This window comes from Acanthamoeba castellanii (assembly GCF_000313135.1).
Source record: "Acanthamoeba castellanii str. Neff unplaced genomic scaffold scf7180000084577, whole genome shotgun sequence".
NCBI classification, from domain to species: domain Eukaryota; phylum Discosea; order Longamoebia; family Acanthamoebidae; genus Acanthamoeba; species Acanthamoeba castellanii.
In genome coordinates this window covers 137,312-151,476 of record NW_004457606.1, presented here as the reverse complement: position 1 = coordinate 151,476, position 14,165 = coordinate 137,312, and the positions used below count along the sequence as shown (strand labels likewise).

Sequence of the window (14,165 nt, the reverse complement as noted above, 5' to 3'; positions counted from 1 at the left end):
GTGTTGGTCGTGGGAGGCTAGCTGGCGAACTTCTGCAAAAAGGAGATGTAGGCGGTCTTGGCTGGCGAGTTGGTCTGTCGAAGGACTCCCCGGACACCACGCGGCGCAATGGGCAATGATGAGAAGTGAATGGTTGGGGGAGGGGCAAGCGCAAGCTCAGAGTCAGGGCCAGGCGCGTACCGGAACGACATGGCCTGTGGGATGCTCGAACGTGACTGCAGAGGGGAAGAGCGCCACCAGCTCTTTGCTGTAGTCGGCCGGCACCAGGTCGTCCTTCTGTCCCCACACATGCAGCGTAGGCATATCTGGTGCGTGTGCGTGTGCGTGTGCGTGTGCGTGTGCGTGTGCGTGTGCGTATGCGTGTGCGTGTGCGTATTAGCGTATCAGGGAAGATAAAGATGGCCTAAAAAATTACCTTGACTATCTTTCAGACCCTCGTAGACGTGCTTGTGGGGCTCGGCTCGCACTGGAAAAGCCTAGGCACGCACGCACGCACGCATATCAGGCCCGACCAGGGCGAGATCATTGGCCCCAAACGTGTCCGCATGCTTGCTACGGCCGTACACAGAAGAAGATGCCGAACTTGAAGTCGAACCGCAGGTGCCTCAGCTCGTCGTGCTCGCCGGCTGCGATGCGAGTCGAGGCCAGCGCACAAAGCAACGAGGCCAGCACACCTGCGCACCACCACTAGTGGTCAGCACAACCGCACGTGTCACCTTGGCGCCAACCCACCACACGTGCGTACCGCCCTGCGAGTAGCCCAGCACTCCGTCGAAGGCTCCGTTCTTGGCCTCCTCGTCGGCGATGAACTTGGCGATGAACTGCATGCAGCACCCGCCCGATCGCGAGAGCTTGAGATCTGAGCGCACTTCAAGAAGAAGAAGAGAGGTGGGCGGGCACCTCGAGCGTTTCATCGATGCCGACAGTGGCGGTTCCTCCGGTGAGGTAGGCGCTCTGGGGCACCGTGTCCCACCACTTGTAGATGTCCATGCCCTCTTAAAGGAGACAAGATGTGTTTGTTTGTGGCTTGGCTTGAGACCATCTTTCTTGAAGAAGAAGAAGAAGTCATCCCCACATGTGCACGCACCTTCTTGCGAGGCTTCTTCCATTCGGTGTGGACTCAGTGCATAGACTGTAGGAGGGGCCAAAAACAACAAACATTTTCAGGAAGTACACAACATGTTGGGCGTGGTTTTGGAGTGGGGCGGTACCGTACTCGATGTCCAACCGATTCAGGCAGCGTTGGCTGCCATGACGGTCGTACAGAAGGAGAGCGGTGAGCAAACACAAGATGCCACGTACCAACTTGTAGGGGGTCGTACCGGAAGTTTTTGAGGGTCTTGTCCCGGAAGACGTCCACGTTCTGCCTGTAGCCGTGGAAGCACAACACGCGCAGCTTCTTCTTTGTTGGCCCTTGTGCTTCCATCTTCTTCTTCTTCTAAAAGAGCAAAAAAATAAATCCATAATTCTATTTTTTATTTCTCTTTCGTGTCGACAAGCGCAACGACTTCAGAGGTTCGCCTTCTTCTTGGAGCCACCAAACCTGCCAGCGGCCAGTCCGAGCCTGTTTGTTGTCGTCGTCGTCGTCGTCGATGTCGTTGTTGTTGTTGTTGTTTTTGTTGTTGTTGTTGTTGTTGTGCACACGCAGAGCCCAGGTGAGCTTTAAAAAGTCGCTGCGTGGCGCGAGGGAGCGGAAGAGCATGGCTACGCACCCGCCCGTGGTCAGCTTGTCGTACGCATCGATGTACATTTCCTGCTTGAGCTGGCTGAGGATGGTCTTGTTGGCACCCCTGGGCGCCAGCTTTTGGGCCAGCGCCACGGCCCGCGCTAGCACCTCGGCATCGGGCACAGCCGCATCAATGAACCCCGCCTGCAGTGCAGTGAACACACACGACACACAACACGCACGACACAATGGTTGATGAGTGCGGCAAAGCGCTGGAACTGGACGCGTGGCAAGCGAGCGGAGCAAAAGGCACCTTGACGCCCTCGGGGGCGGTGTAGCGCGTGGCGTTGAGAATGGAGTCCCTGAAAATGGTGCGCTCCAGCTTGGCCCTCGCCACGGCCGCCATGCCGGGGCAGAGGTTGAGCCCGATGTCGACTTCGTTCAAGCAACAGAAGCCGCGGTCCTCCCTGATGATGATACATTAGGCCGTCATGCGGGCGTGAGTTGCGGCTGGTGGTGGCAGGGGAGTCTTTGAACGCGGCCGCACCGCATGATTCGGTAGTCGTGGGAGAGGGCCAGGAGGAAGCCGCCAGCGAAGCAGTGGCCGTTGACGGCCGCCACGGTGGGCACGCCCGCAATGAGGAAATGCGCCAACAAGGCCATGTACCTGAAATTCCAACGATGTCGCATTAGTAGCTTGACAACACACACACACCACAGAGAGAGAAGCGCACTGGTTCATGAAGGATTCGACTTGGTCGGTGTGACTGCCCACATAGTCGAGATCAAGACCATTGGAGTAGAACTTGCCCTCGCCGACGGTGACCAGCGCAGTGGGTCCCTCGTGCCTGTCAGTGTATGTGCATGTGTGTGTGTCAGCTCAGTGTAAAGGGAGGTATCACAGGAACAAGTGCCGCAACGTCAGAGTTAGTCGCACTTCTCGACGTGAGACAGGGCGCGATCGATCGCCACCATGAAGTCGGGATTGAAGCGGTTCTCGTTGGCCTTCAAGTGGAGGATGAACACACCCTCGGCGCCTTCGGCCTCGCGCACCGACACACCTGCGTGATGGCCAACCACAATGCACGTGATAAAAAAACATCAAATATTAAATACCAAGAGATAATAAAAATAAACAAACAAACAAACACAAAATTGCATTTTAAATCATTGGAGGGCGCACCGAAGCCAAAGTCTCGCGAGGTCATTGTGCCTGATCTTATGATTGAAGTGAGCTTTTTGTTTGGGGGGGTGCTTGGGTATGAGCGGAAAGGGTGCCACCTGCTAAAATGCCGATAAACGAGGGTGGGACGCCGAGTGTTACCACACCAGACGTCTGCGCCAGGTTGTGTTGGGGACGAGGCCCATCCCAGCGCCCTCAAGGAAAAGAGTGGAGAAACTCTTATTTGTCGACTCGTCTACAAGGCGACACCAACCTGCCTCCCACAAGCCACCATGTCCACTGCCCCCACGAGCAACCAAGGTGAATGGCAAGTGTAGGGTTGCCAGCCCATTTGACCCAGAACGCTCAAACACAGTGGGGGAGTATGTACAGCATGTTGTTGTGGTAACAAAAAGGGAAATATGGTGTAATGGTGATGTAAAGTACAGGTGAGGTGTGAGGTTGGTGATCACCTTATTCACCCCACGGATTGGGCAGAATCGTGGAGTCGTTGATGCCCATCTCGCGCAGCTGTCGCCGCTCCTTGGCCCTTCGGTTCTGGAACCACACCTGCACCTTGCGCGCCGTGAGTCCCAGCTCCTGGGCCAGCCGCTCCTTGGTCTTCCGCGACGGCAGCGGGTCCCGCAGGAACACGTCCTCCAGCTGCTGATACTGCGCCTGGTCCGTTCGACTCCGATTGCTGCTTCCAAGAAAAACACACGCATGTCAGATCGATGACGACCATGAGACCGTGTGCAGTGTTGGCGTGTGCGTGTGCGGTGGTGTGCGTGCGGTGAAGTGAAGTGAGTGTGCGCGGTACCTTTTGCTCTTCTTCGCGGCGGGCTGTCCATCGGAGCCCTGCTGGCCGATATCGGGCGAGGAGGAGGAGCTGGGAGAGGACTGGCCCTGTTGCTGCTGCTGCTGCTGATGGAGCTGGATCCGCTTCTTGATGCTCTCGTGGGCCATTCGCTGCATGGCCGCGTGGTGGGTGAAGATCTCGATGTCCTTCTTGGAACACGCGCTCGAGTTGTCGCTGTGCGCGTCGCGTAGAATGCCCTCGACCTGCAGTAGCTGCTGCTCTCGATCGAGTACGACTGGTCGCGACTGCTGCAGCTGCTGACCCTGAAGCTGCGCCTGGGGCTGCTGGAACTGCTGCGGCTGAGGCGGCTGTTGCTGTTGCACGGGCATCTGGAGCTGGTGCGGCGAGATGCCGGCGTTCGTGTGCTGCTGGTGCATGATGTGCTGATGTTGGAGGTGCTGCTGGAACTGATGCTGGTGGTTATGCTGATGCTGGTGCTGATGCTGATGGTTGTGCGTGGCGCCCGCGCCGGCGCCCGAGGGCATGACGTGCTGCGGCGAGTGAGGCCGCATTGCCTGCTGGCCGTCGGGCTTCTTGGGGATGGGTCGGCTGAGCGGCGTCCGGAAGGCCGAATGCTGCGAGGGCACAAACTGCGAGGGGTCGCCGAAGTCGGCCGGCATGCCCGACGCCGACGTCGACGAGGCGCCGCCGCCATTGCCGTTGGTCATCATCGCCGACGACTGGTCACCGCCAGCGATAGCCCCCGCGGCAGCGGCGTCGTTGGGAAGGTGCGGGATCTCGAGCACCTGCAGCATCGCTTCCTCGTCTTCGGGCAGCGGGTAGAGGAGGGTCGACGCCGTGAACGACCGGGGCGACGACGAACGCGCCGACGCGGACGAGAGCGAAGACACGAACGAGGGCAGCAGGATCTGGCCGTCGTCGAACGGGATGGGCGATGGCCGCGGCTTGTAGACTCGACCTGCGTTGATCAAACGACCGGCGTCGCACAGGAAAAAATGAGAAAAATATTATACGATTAACGAAACAATCCTAAAGAGGATAAATAGTTCCAGAAAAGAATATAATAAATGAAAAGAGGAAGTATGTAGAGATACCGTGATGGTGTTGGTTCTGGGGGTTGAACTGGTGGTGAGGATGCTGCGGGTGGTAGGGGAACTGGTGGTGCTGGTGGTGCGGATGGCCGGGATGGTGCTGTACGACGTAGTGCTGGGTCATTTGCTGTTGCGGCTGCTGCGAGGGAGCTTGCATCATCTGCTGGGGCGATATCCCTTGCTGCTGGCCCATCTGCTGCATTTGTGTTTGATGCTGATGCTGGAGATGCGTCTGCATTTGTGGTTGATGCTGGTGCTGATGTTGTTGAGGCGGCTGTTGCTGCGAGGGAGCTTGCATCTGAGGCGGCAGCTGAGGAGGTACGGGATTCCAGGACGAGCCCTCGCCGTAGCCAGGCCCCATCACATCGGGCGCCATCATCAGATGGGACGACGTAGCGGGGATGGACGAGGGATGCTGTCCTCCGAGGAACGAATGCGGCGAAGATGATCGGTTGAGGCCTCCTCCGCCATTCGGTAGAGTGAGGGGCGATCGAGTCGCGATGCGTTGTAGCGTGGATAAGATGATGTCCGACCCTTGACCGCCGCCTCCTTCGGCCTTCTTTGTTGTCGACGTCGTCGTGACAGATGATGGAGCCGAACTCGTCGCCGTCGCCCTCCGGCCGTCGTCGCGGCGGTCGGGTTGCCGTGGGCGAGGTCTGCGTCGTCGAAGTCGCCGCCATCGTCATCGTCGACGATGGGGCCGAGTCCACCGTGGCCGACGACGTAGCTCCCGCCTCTGGGGGAGAACCGCCAGACTCCTCATCGGGATGTTTTCTGATGGATCGAAAACAAGGGGGTTACTTACCCTCCATAACTGCCCACCTGACTTCTTTCAATTTTGCGGTTCGCCTTCACCATCTTCATCTTCATCTTCATCTCCGAGAGGGCAAAAGAAAGATGGAAGAGGATGGAACCTTTTGTTTGTCGGTGAAGGAGCTCGAGGCGCTTGCATATTGGCAGAAGAGGAGGAGGAAGAGCTTGCGAACGAGCTTCAGGGGCTGAGCTCTCGTACGAGGCGCTGTATGAACGAACGAGGCCCAATACTGCTCGTACAAGCTGTCGTTAGTTGTACAATGGACTGCCGTGTTCTGTTCTCGTTTGCTTCTGTGCGTGTCGTCAGGAGGAACGTTGTTGTACAAGACCAAACCCCGAGCCCGAACGCAATGAGAGGCAATGTTGAGAGGCAATAACAGGGAATTCGTTTCATTTCCCCATATTAATAATGGCAGTTGGTTTCCCGCCAATAACAGAGCCGCATTTTATCTCGAACCAATCACGCAAGAGTTCAACATGTTCGCGTCGGTTCGAGCGGTTGGCGACCTCGCTTGCGCGGCCGAGAAGTGGTGGCTCCTCGAGGACAGAGAGACGCGGCCACCGAACGACTACCAAGATTCTACAATCTTGACAGGGAACGCATCTTCGCCATCGGTAGTAGGCGCCAAGTATTGGTCGTGGGCGTGTTTCCGCCGCTCGGCGTCCCTTCGTCGCTTCCACACCCACAACGAGACCACCACCGAGACCGCACAGACAAAGGCCGTAATGAAGAAGGTGTATCTATTGTTTGCCAGCACCACCGCACACGCCAGTCAGACAAACCCGCGAGTCACGCACACACGCAACACACGCAACACACGACATACGAAACGCACGAGCGGAGGAGAGGACGCACCGATAGCAGTGCGAGTTGTTGCAGTGGCTGGTCTTGTTGCCGGCTGAGTCGGTGGTGACGAATTCGCCGTCCTTGCGGAAGTAGTCGTTGAGTTTGCCCGCCAGGAGCGTAGCAAGAACCTCGCTGCCCACAGCCGGAGCCAGTCCCATAATACCATAGTTGGACGCTGCGTCATGCAGGCCAACTAGTCAGACTTCCGTCGTGTGTGCGTGGCGTGGCGTGTCGTGTCGTGTCGTGTGTTGTGTGTGTCGTGTGTTGCGTGTGTTGCGTGTGTTGTGCGTTATGCGTTGTCCCGTGTGTTGTGTATTGTGTGTCGTGTGCGATGAGGAGAGCAAGTACCAAAGTACTTGAAGCCGAAGAATTCAAGTGCGAGTGTGGGAACGATGCAGAAGGTGGCCCCGTAGGCGAGGCCGAGGAAGATGACGCCCGGGTAGAGCATGGGCACGTAGACGGCGAACGCGAAGTAGAGCTGCACCAGGCCCATCAGCGCCGACGCCAGCACGAGGAACGACACGCGGGCAGTCTTGCCCCAGCGCGCGGTGACCCAATCCGAGAGGAACCCGACCAGCATGCGCCCCAGCGTGTTGAACGAAGAGAAGAGGGACACCAGGGTGTTGATGGTTTTGAAGCCGGGCACGTCTTCTCTGTGATACTGCAAACAAAAAGTTGTTAATTGCTCGTCAGCTCTGCAAACACCGCACGACACACACGAACGAAACACACTACCGCACACGCACACGCGGCACACACGCTTCATCACACACGCACACGAAGACGCACCACGATCGATTGGTCGACGTCGACGATGGAGAAGACCAGCTCGGCGAAGTTGTTGACCAGGGTGATGCCGGCACCGATGATGGCGAAGAAGATGAAGAAGAGCAACCAGAAGTCGACCTGCAGGAGCGTCTGGATGAGCGTGAAATCTTCGAGGTCGGAGTTCTGGTCGACCTCCGCCTGCGGCTGCGCGCTCTTCTCATCATCACCGACGTCGTTGTCGCCGTCGCCGTTCGACACGAGCGCGGCGTTGATCGAGCCGTCGGCGTGGCGAGCCGCGTCCGGGTCCGATGCCAGCGACAGGCGCGCCGCGGGCCGCTGAATGGAGAACAGCGGGCCAGTGTAGACCGGCACCAACAAGAAGGTGGCCAGCAGGGCCAGCATTACGACGGCAAACGGAAGCGGCGACACATCCGTCGTCCCTGCACGATAGAGTTGGTTATTTGGAAATAAATAAAATAAATAAAAAATGCAGCATAGTAGTAAATGAAGATGAAGGGGCTGGTGGCCCGCACCTGTGACGATAGAGGATGCTCCGTTGAAGACGGCCAAGGCGATGCCGATGGCGTAGACGAACTTGACTCGGCTCATCAACCCCACTTCCTGGACCGGCGAATCGGTGGTGGTGCTGTGGTGAGTAGACGCGCATCGGGAGGGGTCACCGCATTCTGGGCGGGCGTAGTGAAAACCTCGGGTGCAAAGGGCGTGGGCACGGTGTTGACGAGCATGCCGATACCGATGCTCGCGGAGCCCAGCATGATGGCGAGGAACAGGAGGAATCCGAGCACGTCGGGCGCGTAGAACCCTGTTTGTGCAGACGAGACGACGACGACGAAGAAGAAGACGTTGTTGAGTAAGACTCAGACAGGGTAGGGCGGTTGTATGCCAACAGCGGGGAGCTGGGAGGGCAGGGCTTCACCTTTGTAGAGTTGCGTGAGCACACCGGAGCTCAAGCCGAAGAAGCACACCAGCGCACCCACCACCTGCACGTGCAAGCATAAGTGTTGTCCGTGTGTTTGTGTGTGTGTGTGTGTGTCATTGTGTGTCGTGCGCTCAGGTTAGTCACTACATGTGTGTGTGTGTGTGTGTGTGTGTGTGTGTGTGTGTGTGTGTGTGTGTGTTTTTTCCTTGCCACGATCCTCGGCACGGAAGTTCTGGGTGTTGACTTTGAGCGCGGCGTTGTAGACCCAACTGCCGCCCTGGCCCATGATCGCAGCAAAGATGCCGATGCCGATGGCATTGGTCGGAAAGTAGTCTTTAGCCGCCAGGTACAGCAAGAAGTACCCTGTGCACCATCATCATCACCACACATGAGACGCACGGTGAGTGCGATCCATCTCGACCTGTGCCGTGTGCGGTGGTGCGTGTGCCGTGTGCCGTGGCCGTACCGGCAAAGTTCATCAGTCCGCCGAACAGGCATGACGAACGTGGTCCGAAGTAGTCGAGCCACAAACCGCCCAGCACGCCCGCCCAGGTGCCTGGTTGAGTAGGTGGAACCGTGGTAGGACGTTTCACCACGTAAAATAGAAGTAGAAATAAAATCTCTCAATATCTCATCTCCTGAGATTTCTCTTGCAGGGCGCAATGGTGAAGTCGAGGGTGGGTACCGACGTTGCCCAGGGTGCCCACCAGGTTGATCTCCTCGGTCGAGTAGCCGAAGATCTGCTTCAGGTCGCTGGAGTAGACGGCGAACATGTAGATGCTCCCCGACAGGATCATGAGGTAGACGCCAGCTGCCAGCGACACCCACCTTGAGAAGTAGATGCGAGGGCAGCCCGCCATGGTCTCGCCCATCTTCATGAGTCGGCCAAGTTGCCAACTTGCGGGTTTGCGGGCTTTGTACAAAGATAAATAAATAAATAAAAATTTATTCTGTGTTTTTCTTATCCTATCTCTTTTTAAATTGAAGTTTTAGACATGGACCTGAAGGCAATGCTGGCGGCACGGGCAGCGAGCCGGGGCGGCCTCAGTACCGCTGGAGCTGCTCCACCCCCACCAGAAGAGGTGGCACGACGACGACCGCTTCTACTCGACGCAGCTGAGGGCGAGACCAACGCCTTGACGAGCGGACGGCTCTACACTTGGGGCAGAAACGACTATGGTATGGCCCACACCTCTCAATTTTAGAGTAAAATGGAGCGAATTGTGTCTTCTTGTTCACCTTCGTCACCTTTGTCGTAAGGGCGCTGCGGGCTGGGGGACACGAAGCATCGGGCGGTTCCTACCCGCGTACCGGATCTGGGGCGGGTGGTGAAGGTGCGGGGTGGCGCTGGCCACACGCTCGCGGTGACCGCCGACGGCACCGCCGTCGCTTTTGGCAAGGTGCCTGGCCACATCATCATCAGCACAACACACAACACACAATTACACAACACACAACAACACACACCGACACACACAAAGCACGTGGTGATGTTGGGCTGACGTGGCTGTGTCTCTTAGAACTACCTAGGCCAGCTGGGCGTTGGAGATGACGATGACCGCTACTATCCTCACCGGCTGCAGTTGGATGACAAACCTGCTGCTTCGTGCTCGGGCGGCGGCAACTTTAGCGCGATCGTGGCCCAGAGCGGCGAAGTCTACGCGATGGGCTGCGGCTATTTCCATGCGACGGGGCAGCCCACCGAGGCCCATCTACGCCTGCCCACGTTGGTGCCGCGGCTCCGGCGTCTCCCACACTACTGATTGGCCGCCTACTGATGAGCAACCCTGTTTGCAGGTGCCGTTTCCAGTTGGGGTAAAGGTGGTCGACGTCGCGTGCGGCGAACTCCACGCCATTGCGCTCTCTGCCGAAGGCGTGTGCTTTGCCTGGGGACGAAACACAAAAGGCGCTATCCTAAATCTTCATTTTCATATCATTGACGAACTGACCCACTCACTTCTCTGCCATTGTACGCTTGATTGTATTAACCACAGGCCAATGCGGGCAAGGTATGTTGACACTGTGGCCGCCACCACAGACCAAACCAGGCCAAGCTGCGCGAGAGAATGAATCTGTGGGACTCATCCCAGTGGTATGGGCGCTTACGGCAGGCGAGACTTCCCGATTCTGTCCGGCGCCGGTGCCGGTAAAGGGTGCCCTGGAGGGGAAGCCCGTCGCAGCGATAGCGTCATGCTTCGACTGGAACATGGTCATCGCGAGCGACGTCGACCGCGGAAAGGAGTTGCGGCGGGTGTGGGCCTGGGGCGACAACGGGTCGGGCCAGCTGGGGCCGAGCCACTGCGGCGACTCAGTTGCCGAGCGCCCGCCGTACTCAGCCCTGCCCATGCAGATCATCGGTGGGCTCGAAGCGCAGCGGATTGTGGCCATCAGCTGCGGTAAGCAAGCCTCCACACGTCTTCGCACTTTCGTTTGGCTCACTGCACACAACTGCACACATAACCGCACACATTACAGGGAATGACCATGGGGTGGCGGTGGACGACAAAGGTGATGTGTGGGCCTGGGGTGTGGGCGAGCTGGGTCAGCTCGGGTTCGGGGAGGAGTGCGGGTTGGCAGTGCAGACACCACGTATGGTGCCCTTCTTCCAACGGCGGAAGGCCAGCGTGATCGTCGTCGACGTCGCCGCAGCCAAGAAGCACACCCTCTACCTGACACAGAACGGCCAGGTACCTCTCCGCCGGCCAGAGTTCTCTTCTACATCTTCACTAACGACACACAATCTACACGCAACACACGCATGCAACACGGCACACGCGCGGAAAGGTGTACGTGAGTGGCGACGATCAGTTTGGCAACGAGCGGGTGGACGCGCCGGTCAATCCGCGCCAACAGCCGCACCTGCTCGACCTGCCCTTCCGGGTGTCGGCCATCGGCGTCGGCGGCTACCACAGCTGCCTCGTCACCGAATGAACCTCGTGTTGGCCCAACCACTTCGCTCTTCACTTCAAGCGGTATTGGTCTGATTTTAACTGAACGTTGGCCAATGACCTGCTGGCGAGACGGCCAGTCTCTTTGTTCAACACCGCACCAACATCAACACCAACAAGAATTAAGTTGATCGATTAAAGAAAAAAGAGAATGGAGGAAAAGATGAAGGATGGAGGAGAGCAGCAGCCCAAGACGGAGGCGCTGGACGAGCTGAAGGAGAAGCTGAAGGAGCAGGAGAGCGAGCTGTCCAAGCTGCGCCAGCTCAACGAGCTGCTACTCGAGCGGATGAACAAGAAGGACAAGAAGGCGGTCAAGGCCGTCACCAGCGGCGAGGGCGGGGCCGAGGGCGAGCAGAAGTACGAGAACTTCGAGGTCAAGAAGGTGCCGGTGCGACACGCCCACACCAACGAGATCATCGACTACGACCACGTCGTCACCTTCACCAACTCAGAGGCCATCACCTACCTCCGTGGCTTCGTGGTACGCCCTCACCTCTGCACGAATATAAAATTTAACAAAGCAAAACAAAAATAATTTATTATAAATAAACGAATAAATTAAATTAAAAGTAAGAACATTGTAAAAGCTTTTTTAATTAATAACAAATTATTTTGTCCAGCACGTCGACACGCTGCACTCGGACCCTCCGACGGCCAAGGCCGACGAACTGTTCCAGGCCAGGTACCGCACACACTCATATCGACCGCACACGCACCGCAAGCCCACGCATACTGCGTTGGGTGACTGATTGAGAATGGTGTGGTGGCTGGTGCTCGTAGGACGGAGCTGAAGCAGTTCCATGGCATCGAGAGCATTGCGGAGGTGGTCACCTTCCTGGACACCCTCTACGGCGACATGATCAAGCGCTACGACAACATGCTTGCCGAGGTGCACACACACACACATACACACCGCACACGCACACACACAACCGCACACGGACTTACGCTGGGGTCGGTGAGGGCAGGGGGTGATCAGCTACAGGGCACTGTGGTACATCTTCACCAAGGGCAAGAAGATCATGGGCAAGACGGACACCAACTACTCGGTGGGCGCCGAGGTGGCCAGCGCGCACTATCGCGGCGGCATCTTCCCCAGCTTCGAGGTCCAGGGCTCCGTCATCAAGGCCAACGGCAAGGAGGTACAATTGACCACGCCGACAACGTTCCGTCTCTTGTCTCGGTCGAAGCGCGTGATGGCTCACACTTCTTTGCACCGCACACGCACACGCACACGCACACGCACACGCACACGCACACGCACACGCACACGCACACGCACACGCACACACACACACACACACATATACGCATCGACAGTTCTATACGACGTCGCAGTCCTTCAAGGTGCTGCCCTACGTCGGCACGAGGAAGTTGAGCGAGCTGCCCGTGCGCCTGCTCGACGACGAGACTGAGGCGCTCCTCACCGAGCGTGGCAAGAAGGTTCCTTCTCCTCCCCATCGTGCGCGCGTGTTGTCCCGCGCGTCGTGTCGTGTGTTTCGTGTGTGTCATGTGTCGTGCTCGTGCTCACCTGCGTGCGCGGTGGTGGGGGACACACACCAGTTCGCTCGGCTGGCCGTGGGGGTGCACTACCAGACCTATCGGGGCTACCTGGCCCAGAAGGAGGGCTGGTGGGGCTACCAGCTCTACAAGGCCGACGGCCGCTGCATGCTCGACGGGGTGAGCTTCAACCGGCTCAACCCCAACTCGCGGTCGTCGGACCTCACGGGCGACCTGAGCCAGGACCAGTACAACCAGCAGACTAACAGCTTCGAGGCCATCCCCGACGAAAAGATGTTCATGGTAACACACACACACACACACACATCCGTCGGCTCAGGCCTCAAAGACAAACACGTTGTGCTGAGCGTGTGCGGTGGTGCGTGTGCGTGTGTGCGTGTGTGCGTGTTCGGTTTGCCAGGCGTGGCCGACGATCTTGGGCTTCTCGTTCAGTGCCAAGAAGTGGGGCGAGTTCGCTGTCGACACCCTCGCCGAAGTCAAGTTTGACGATCAGGCCTTCCACAAGTACGCCTCCGCCCACCACACGTTATGCTGTGCGTGTCGTGTCGTGTGCGGTGCTTTGTGTGTGCGGTGCTAACCTGTGTGTGCACACACGAGTGCAGGCTGGTGTTGCCCGAGGAGAAGAAGGTGCTGATCCGCTCGCTCGTGGAGAACAGCGCCGACTTTTCCGACATCATCAGCGGCAAGGGCGGCGGCTGCATCTTCCTGCTCCACGGCAGCCCCGGCGTGGGCAAGACCCTCACGGCCGAGTCCGTGGCCGAGCTGCTCCACCGGCCGCTCTACTCGGTGAGCGTGGGCGAGCTCGGCACCGACACCAACGAGCTCGAGAAGAAGCTCACCGAGATTCTCGAGGTCTCCAGCTCCTGGAACGCCGTCATCCTCCTCGACGAAGCCGATGTCTGTACGTGTCATGTCATGTCGTGTGTGCGGTGTGTGCGGTGTGTGTTGCATTCACTCACGTGTGTGTGTGTGGTTGGCGCGTGTGTGTCCGTGTGCGGTGTGACAGTTCTGGAGAAGCGAACGGAGAATGATGTGAAGAGGAATGCGATGGTGGGCATTTTCCTGCGTCTGCTGGAGTACCACCAGGGCGTGCTGTTCCTGACCACCAACCGGGTCAAGTGCTTCGACAAGGCCTTCCACTCGCGCATCAGCATCGCCATCAAGTACGAGGACCTGCAGGTCGACTCGCGGACCCAGATCTGGGCGACGCTGCTCAAGGTGGCCAACATCAGTGACATCAAGCCCGAGGAGCTGTGCAACTACGACCTGAACGGGTACTGCTTTGTTTTGAACACATGCAGCACATGCAGCACACGCACACGCGCACGCGCGCACACACGCGCACGACTAACTTTGGGGCAAACACACAGCCGGCAGATCAGGACCATCATTCGGCTGGCCCTGGCCCTGGCGAAGACGGAGGGCGTGGCGGTCAACAAGAGCCACCTGGAGCGCACCATCAAGGTCGCCCTCCAGTTCGCTGCTGACCTGGAGAACGCCTTTGAGTAGTCTTGCTCGAGCTCCTTTTTGGCTTGAGAATTACAAAATTGATTCGCTTTTTTATCTCATTATTTATTATTATATAAATG

At 58.0% G+C, this 14,165-nt stretch overlaps 6 protein-coding genes across 6 annotated transcripts; 2 read left to right on the top strand and 4 right to left on the bottom strand.

Moving 5' to 3' along the window:
• Positions 1 to 17: 17 nt before the first annotated feature.
• On the bottom strand, positions 18 to 1,426 carry ACA1_046600 (dihydrofolate reductase; the record flags this gene model as incomplete). Its single annotated transcript, XM_004347722.1, has 9 exons — positions 18 to 74; positions 181 to 305; positions 416 to 476; positions 565 to 674; positions 746 to 821; positions 901 to 995; positions 1,088 to 1,132; positions 1,212 to 1,246; positions 1,323 to 1,426. 9 exons carry the CDS (start codon positions 1,424 to 1,426, stop codon positions 18 to 20), a joined length of 708 nt encoding a protein of 235 aa, XP_004347772.1.
• Positions 1,427 to 1,509: 83 nt separating this feature from the next.
• Positions 1,510 to 2,874, bottom strand: ACA1_046590 (enoylCoA hydratase/isomerase, putative; the record flags this gene model as incomplete). Its single annotated transcript, XM_004347721.1, has 7 exons — positions 1,510 to 1,543; positions 1,713 to 1,870; positions 1,980 to 2,133; positions 2,214 to 2,333; positions 2,401 to 2,514; positions 2,604 to 2,727; positions 2,850 to 2,874. 7 exons carry the CDS (start codon positions 2,872 to 2,874, stop codon positions 1,510 to 1,512), a joined length of 729 nt encoding a protein of 242 aa, XP_004347771.1.
• Positions 2,875 to 3,302: 428 nt separating this feature from the next.
• Positions 3,303 to 5,118, bottom strand: ACA1_046580 (homeobox domain containing protein; the record flags this gene model as incomplete). Its single annotated transcript, XM_004347720.1, has 3 exons — positions 3,303 to 3,528; positions 3,649 to 4,606; positions 4,743 to 5,118. 3 exons carry the CDS (start codon positions 5,116 to 5,118, stop codon positions 3,303 to 3,305), a joined length of 1,560 nt encoding a protein of 519 aa, XP_004347770.1.
• Positions 5,119 to 6,121: 1,003 nt separating this feature from the next.
• Positions 6,122 to 8,979, bottom strand: ACA1_046570 (transporter, major facilitator subfamily protein; the record flags this gene model as incomplete). Its single annotated transcript, XM_004347719.1, has 9 exons — positions 6,122 to 6,293; positions 6,409 to 6,574; positions 6,748 to 7,060; positions 7,189 to 7,607; positions 7,701 to 7,788; positions 7,848 to 7,990; positions 8,321 to 8,470; positions 8,574 to 8,663; positions 8,793 to 8,979. The coding sequence occupies 9 exons, from the start codon at positions 8,977 to 8,979 to the stop codon at positions 6,122 to 6,124; spliced, it is 1,728 nt and encodes a 575-aa protein (XP_004347769.1).
• Positions 8,980 to 9,102: 123 nt separating this feature from the next.
• Positions 9,103 to 11,038, top strand: ACA1_046560 (regulator of chromosome condensation (RCC1) repeat domain containing protein; the record flags this gene model as incomplete). The annotated part of the gene is made up of 7 exons (XM_004347718.1): positions 9,103 to 9,154; positions 9,224 to 9,286; positions 9,368 to 9,507; positions 9,628 to 9,837; positions 10,146 to 10,503; positions 10,583 to 10,794; positions 10,892 to 11,038. The coding sequence occupies 7 exons, from the start codon at positions 9,103 to 9,105 to the stop codon at positions 11,036 to 11,038; spliced, it is 1,182 nt and encodes a 393-aa protein (XP_004347768.1).
• Positions 11,039 to 11,218: 180 nt separating this feature from the next.
• On the top strand, positions 11,219 to 14,085 carry ACA1_046550 (ATPase, AAA domain containing protein; the record flags this gene model as incomplete). The annotated part of the gene is made up of 10 exons (XM_004347717.1): positions 11,219 to 11,536; positions 11,676 to 11,737; positions 11,836 to 11,944; positions 12,024 to 12,197; positions 12,376 to 12,498; positions 12,619 to 12,858; positions 12,977 to 13,080; positions 13,179 to 13,477; positions 13,583 to 13,850; positions 13,947 to 14,085. 10 exons carry the CDS (start codon positions 11,219 to 11,221, stop codon positions 14,083 to 14,085), a joined length of 1,836 nt encoding a protein of 611 aa, XP_004347767.1.
• Positions 14,086 to 14,165: the final 80 nt, after the last annotated feature.